The following is a 6,753-nucleotide window of genomic DNA, read 5'->3' on the forward strand; positions in this document are numbered from 1 at the left end:
GTCAACAACTTGGGCCTTCTTTATGCAGACCTAGGCAGCTCGAACAAGCAGAGCACATGTACCAGCAAGCGCTGGCTGGAAAGGAGAAGGCATGGGGGCCAGACCACACAAAAACACTTGACACCGTCAACAACTTGGGCCTTCTTTATGCAGACCTAGGCAAGCTCGAGCAAGCCGAGCACATGTACCAGCAAGCGCTGGCTGGATATGAGAAAGCATGGGGGCCAGATCATGCAAAGACACTCGACACGGTCAACAATTTGGGCCTTCTTTATGCAGACCTAGGCAAGCTCAAGCAAGCCGAGCACATGTACCAGCGGGCACTAGCTGGATACGAAAAAGCATGGGGGCCCGAGCACACATCGACACTCGACACGGTCAATAACTTGGGCCTTCTTTATGCAGACCTAGGCAGGCCGGAGCAAGCCGAGCACATGTACCAGAGAGCGCTAACTGGATATGCGAAAGCTATCCATCCTGATAACCTTCTCACTTTCATCCCAGCGCTTAACAACATGTGGGCCTTTGCTTCTCTACGTGAAAGCCAGGGCCACATAGAGGATGCTCGACAATGGTACTCGCAGGCTCTGCTAGGCTATGAGAAGACCTTTGGGCAGGACCATGAGAATTGTCAGGCCTTACGTAACAATCTAGATGCGTTAACAATCGAGGAGGAGGAAGAGGAGGAACAATAGCTAGATGCCTTTACCACCAGAGTGTTGGTGAAGAGCTACGGCTCTCCACAAATTGAAGTTAAATTTGGATTATCGCCAACTTAGCCTACTTCGAGGCGAAAGAGACTACTGAGAAAGCTGGGGTGGAAGTAGAGGTAAAGCAAGACTTAGTAGTAGCGGGTACAGTAATAGCAATGTAGGCTCAAGCACTAGGTGAAAGTTCGCATAAGTGATATAAGATTAACATGAACGCTGAAGCCAGTCCACCAGCAAGTGCGCTGGCAGCAAAAGCTAGTACGTTGCAACCTGTAGATATGAGTCACGTGCCGGCGCTAGAGTATATTAGTTGGCGTTAGAACGAGAACGAGCACGAAGCAATATCCACTAGTAGCTCTACATAGTTAGTTGACTCTATTTACAGACACTCTAAAGCAGCGCTAAAGTGTAGACTAACTAGGCATAGTGCGGTATACAATCCACGTGAACTGCGTTTTATCCTAGCTTACATGCACGCGCTAAACTACAACGCTAGCATGCATTGTCCCTGGCATAGTATGCGCTGTGCGGAGAAACTCGCGGAAGGGATTATGTCTATTGCTAAATGCATTCAGTGCGCAGGTTAATTTGCCTTAGCTGCTAGCCTATTATCTTACTGCTCCAAATTTAGAAAACATTGTGCTAGCTGTAGTGATGCAGGGATGCGGAGGAATAGTAGAGGCTATAGACGCTGCGCAAAAAATCTTAATCTTAATCTTAATAAGATAAACACACAAACCGAGCTCGACAACTACCTACTTACAGGACCTAAAGTTAGTACAAAATAAAACGTTAATACTGCTACAATCTACTTCTGTTTTCCTTTTTCCTGTACGACCTTTACGTGATGTTAAAACGGGGGTACAAACTTGTTATTTTCTGTTCATGCGTTCTCGTGCAACGCTATCTGAGAATTGTAACGGCGCAGGCAAGACTACTCGGATCAGTATCGGCGGTAGTGTCACTCAGAGGCATATGGGAGTGCGTGGGACATCAAACGAGCCTTAATTCGAATAGACACCTATAGGCCTTGTACGAAAGGATATCAAAAGTCTACAGAGCTAGCTACAGGGAGTGTCTCCTTATATACTTATCTTAGTCGGATCCGAATCGGATCCGACCTCACAACGAGTGGTTGATGAAGAGGGCGGCGAGTACTACCTCCGATCCGGCTCTGGGATTGGTCCGATACATGGCGAAGTTGTAACATCGTTACAAGAATCTATATTCCGTACCGTTCCTATAAACTTCCGTACGGCACCCTAAAGTACCCATTACTACTATTACTATATTACTATGCCTCGTCTATAAAAGAACACTACTGAAACTCAGTCCTTTATACCCGCCGCTAGTTAACCATCCTCTTAGATCTTTTGTAATACATGTTAGCAGTGTTATTGTCAGATTGTGATGGGTTATCAAAGATAGGTGAATAATGGATGGGTTATTGATTCGATTGATTGATTTGATCTGATCTGATCTGATCTGATCTGAGTTGTTCTTCTTCGATCTGATCCACGCCGATCCCCTGAGTATGATCGCGGTGGGTCGTGCACTCTGACTAATTACAGAATCCGGATTCTATCCACCGCCCAAAAATATGCCCATATTCTGACAACTATCCTATTAGCAACTTCGCTCTAAATCGCGTTAGGGCCTCCTGCACGTGATGTTTACAGACTAAGGGCCTATTCGGTTCCGCGGTTGCGTTTTACGTTTTGCGTTTTTATTACCGGATTTGGGCTGCGTTTTTGAACCGCAGCCGAAAACGCGATTCTGTTCGGTAAAACGCGAGTTTTCTAAGCATCAACCCTTGCTGCGTTTTGTTAGTGTCGCTCTAGTAGAAAAAGCCATGTCTAGTGCTTACCTGACCCATATCACATACTCTATTTGGAAAGGTCAAAACGCGATTCCCAACCGTAGCAAGGGAGGCAGCGGTTAGCTGCGTTTTTGCCTGTGCTATGTATCAAAAACCGACAACCAAAAAAGCTATCGCGATAGCTGCAGCTGGTATAGCAGCTGCCGCAGCGTTAGCAGTTGCTACCAGCAATATATATCGTCCGTCACCTTCGGGCGTACGAGCTCATGATGACGATTGTGACCGTAGGTATCTCTAGCTATTTGCCTGCTTGAGTGACGATACGCAGTTATTTGCTGAGAGCCAACTCACTCGGCCAGTATTTAAAGCGTTAGCCCGTTGGTTGCGGCATCACGGTCTCCGCGATAGGCGGGCGTCAGTTAAGGAAAAACTACTCGTATTTTTGTATATCTGTGGTGTTAGATCATCGTGGAGAAATGCCAAATATCGCTGCGGGCGATCACTGGATACTATATCTCGGTTAGTTCAAAAACTCTTACAGCTACAGCCAAATTACTTACTAGAGCTGAGACACTTTTACCAGGTTCTAGACGGGCTGATCCGGATATATCCCGAGGTGGTGAGGCCAGCTTCAGATGTTGTGCCAGCCGTGATCCGCAGCGACCCACGACGCTGGCCAGCCTTCAGAGACTGCGTAGGCGCAATTGACGGGACACACCTAGAGCTTCATGTATCATCTAGTCAGCAGTCGCGCTTCCGCAATCGTAAGGGAGAAATTACTTAAAACGTACTCGCGGCAGTAGATTTTGATATGAACTTTACTTACGTTCTTACGGGCTGGGAAGGCTCAGCCCATAATAGGCGAGTCCTGCAGGATGCTATCCACCGAGGATGTTCAGCACCACAAGGTCGGTATTATCTGGGTGACGCTGGATATGCTAATAGGACACTGACGCTCTAGCCGTATAGAGGCGTACGCTATCATCTGCGAGAGGTTAGAGCTATTAGGCGCACACCAGAGAGTAAAAAAGAGCTTTTCAACATGAGTCACTCTAGCTTGCGGATGGTAGTTGAGCGTACCTTTAGAGTATAGAAACGGCGCTGGCGTATTTTTGATCGACCGCACGAGTTCTCGATTACTACTCAAGTTAATCTAGTATGTAGGCTCGTTGCGGTACACACTTTTACTAATAACTTCTATCCAGTTTGTGAGGATTCAGAGCGGCTGGATCCAGTGGGTAGCGAGCTGGATAGCGGGGAGGATAGCGACGCTGGCGACGTGGTAGCAGAGGTAGCTAGCCCAGACCAGAAGAGAGAGCTGATTGCGGATCAACTGTGGGAAAACTACTGTTCTGTTAGCAGTATATCTTGAAGCTGGTCTCACGGGCATCAAAACGATAGTCGTACAGCAAAAATTAGACTTTTTTATAGTAATATTATAGGAGGTTTTTGGTGGAAGGTTTTGCTATACTATAGCTAAGATATCGCGATACTGGACCGTGCGCTAGGTGGCAATTACTATATTTAGACTAGTGGCTACAGTGCAGTAAAAGGTGTAGTATCTGATTTTGAGCTTTCTAGCACCTCCCACACCACCTCCTAGCTCCACCAAAAAACTCCTCCCAACCACTGCTCCACCACCTACTCAAGACTATCTATTGCTGCATTAAACTTCTCCCAATCTACGCCTGTACTAATGATTGTTTCCCTGCGGTTAAGTAGAAACTTCCGTACCCAACCATGGCGCGTTTCTAGTCTCATTAAACAGAAAACTTCGCGGTATACTCCTTCTCAAATTCATCAATTATAGCGTATTTTAACCCATCTGACAGAAACTGATACTCCAACTCTATGGGCTACATAGCGTCACGCTGGTAATCTTTTTGCATCGCCGCCACTAGATTTGATAGCTGAGTAGTGAGTCCACTAAGCTGGTGCCCGAGCTGATCAGCTGCCACTTGACAAGATTTTAATGAGCTCGTAGCTGACACTGGAGCAGATCTTTTGCTACCCACTACAGATGACACCTCACTACTATAGCTTAGTGACGGTGAAGTATCATCAGCAGGCTGGCTAATCAGATCCTCCACCGACATAGCGTTGCCTCCTGTCGCGAGTATACCTCTAAACAATTGGCCCAGCTCCTCTGCTAATGTAAACGGTTTCCACTTAAACCTTCGGGCCTCTGGATAAGCTGCGAAATACGCTTCTAGTGCGTCTAGATCACCAGTTACGCAGCCAAGCTCGTCTACACCAAATCCAGACTGTGAGGTGAGATGCTCTCAGATCTTCCATTTTTTTCCAGACGTCAATTTTATTTTTGATAGCTTGTTGAGTCACCACTGGCCGGCCCGCGACCGACTGTACGTCCCGTTTGGCCTTCTCCGACGCTGGTTTTTTCCAGCTGCTGTCTGCCCTCTGTCCGTGCTCCTCTCCCGCCTCCAATAGCGACGTTAATAATACTCTCTCCATTTCCTGGGTCCACATGAGACTCAGAGGCCGTTCGGTACTGGCGGGCGGTGACGACGATACTGGCAGCTGTGTCGACGACCAGCTCATCTGAGTGGACTCTGGTGGCGGGGATATAGAAAGTGACTGCTGCGCAAAGCTTTGCAACATCGATTCAGTATATTGGGACGTCATTTTGATAGTAAGTCTGCTATAGTATAGGTTATCCAAAATAACGAAGTTACAGAGAACTGAAACGCTAAAAACCCAGCTAAACCGCCCCTCTGTATTCTATCTCAATTCGGAAAAGTCAAACCGCTGCACTAGCCGGGTCCCCCTGCCGCAACTCCTGCCAAAGCTCTATACTCGAATAGGTATCAAAAACGCAACCGCAGAACGCGCAACCGAACAGGCCCTAAAAATTGCGCTCACCCCCTAACAACTAAACTTGGCCACAGGCTGTAACGATGTTAAAATACCGCCAAGGATCAGACCTATATTATGGTCGGATCGGAGGAAGTACGCGCCGCCCTCTTCAGCAGTTATTCGTTCCTGTAGTCGGACCCAACTCGGATCCGACTAGGATAAGTATATATAGACACTCCCTGTAGCTAGCTCTATAGTTTTTCGATATCCTTTCGTACAAGGCCTATAAGTGTCTATTCGAATCAAGGCTCGTTTGATGTCCCACGCAGTCCCATATGCCTCTTAGTGACACTACTGCCAATACTGATTCGACTAGTCTTGCCTGCGCTGTTACACAGGCATGGCATTATGAATAACTAGCATAACGAAAACGATTGTGTTTTTTGTAATACGCACTATTGAGTAGAAGAAGGGTATCTTGAGAGTAGTGCTACTCTAAATGCAGTTTGATAAGCATAGGGGGGAAGAAAATAGAAGATTGGATAGCAAATCCATCTCGGTGAGGCGGGTTTCTCGGTTATGCGGGATGCACATTAGATACAAGCGAGCGGCGCACCCCCACTAACTTTACGCACCTCTCTTCGTATACAGCTCTACTACAACTTAATAAAGCTTATATATGTCAAGGTAGTAGATTAAACACTATCTAAAGTATCTTTCTTACATGTACGCGAATTATGGCCAGTCTCTCTACACCTACTACACCGCGCCAGAGCCTGGCGGCTAACACCTGATCGCTCTCCTCCTTAACGCTCTTCATAAGCAATCTGCTGATCAGCCTCGCGCTGAGCGAGTAGATCTTCTCTAGCTCCCTTTGTTAGCAGTCCTTGCTTCTGTATCCGCTTCTTCTTACGCTGCTTACGCTGCTTACGCTTTGTTGCGGCTTCGTTCGCCTTGTCGAGGCTGGCTATCCGATCGCGCATTAGCTTAGCCGAGAGCATCGTTACCTTAGCCCCCTTCTTAAGCTGGTCAATTGCCGTAATAATTAAAGCTGGTGATGAACCTTGATGCCGCTGAACGCGATCACGTATTAGTGTCGACTGAGCTTCAAGCTCGCGTGTGTTGCTGGGCGTACGAGCCTGCCAGAGAGTCTCTGCTAGAACAGCTGGTGGAGTAGGCGTACGTAGCTGCACGTCAAGCCTTGATAGAACAGCATCTGGCTGGAGAGGAACAAGGCCTGCACCGCGGAAGGCAGAGCAGATATTGGCTGGCGTGAAGGATCGATCGAACGCTACCTTGAACGCTGGCAGAAACTCGAGCTTAGTGATGTGGTTGATATGGTGGCGGATTAGACTCTCTACCTCCCGGCTGTACGCACACTTTAATGGCGAGAAGCAGCCAACGTCAAGA

The 6,753-nt window shown here is 47.5% G+C and overlaps 2 protein-coding genes across 2 annotated transcripts in view; one reads left to right on the top strand and one right to left on the bottom strand.

Annotated features, from left to right (window-relative positions):
* COCSADRAFT_31716 (uncharacterized protein) overlaps positions 1 to 695 on the top strand; it is a gene marked incomplete at both ends in the record, with an annotated part of 4,011 nt that extends 3,316 nt beyond the window's left edge. Inside the window, one exon of the mRNA XM_007707875.1 lies at positions 39 to 695. Within this exon, the coding sequence (XP_007706065.1) occupies positions 39 to 695 (657 nt within the window). The remainder of the gene's footprint in view (positions 1 to 38) is intronic.
* Positions 696 to 6,149: 5,454 nt separating this feature from the next.
* COCSADRAFT_104322 (uncharacterized protein) lies at positions 6,150 to 6,344 on the bottom strand (the record flags this gene model as incomplete). Its single annotated transcript, XM_007707892.1, has 1 exon — positions 6,150 to 6,344. One exon carries the CDS (start codon positions 6,342 to 6,344, stop codon positions 6,150 to 6,152), a length of 195 nt encoding a protein of 64 aa, XP_007706082.1.
* Positions 6,345 to 6,753: the final 409 nt, after the last annotated feature.

This window comes from Bipolaris sorokiniana, assembly GCF_000338995.1.
Source record: "Bipolaris sorokiniana ND90Pr unplaced genomic scaffold COCSAscaffold_24, whole genome shotgun sequence".
In the NCBI taxonomy this organism is placed as follows: Eukaryota; Fungi; Ascomycota; class Dothideomycetes; order Pleosporales; family Pleosporaceae; genus Bipolaris; species Bipolaris sorokiniana.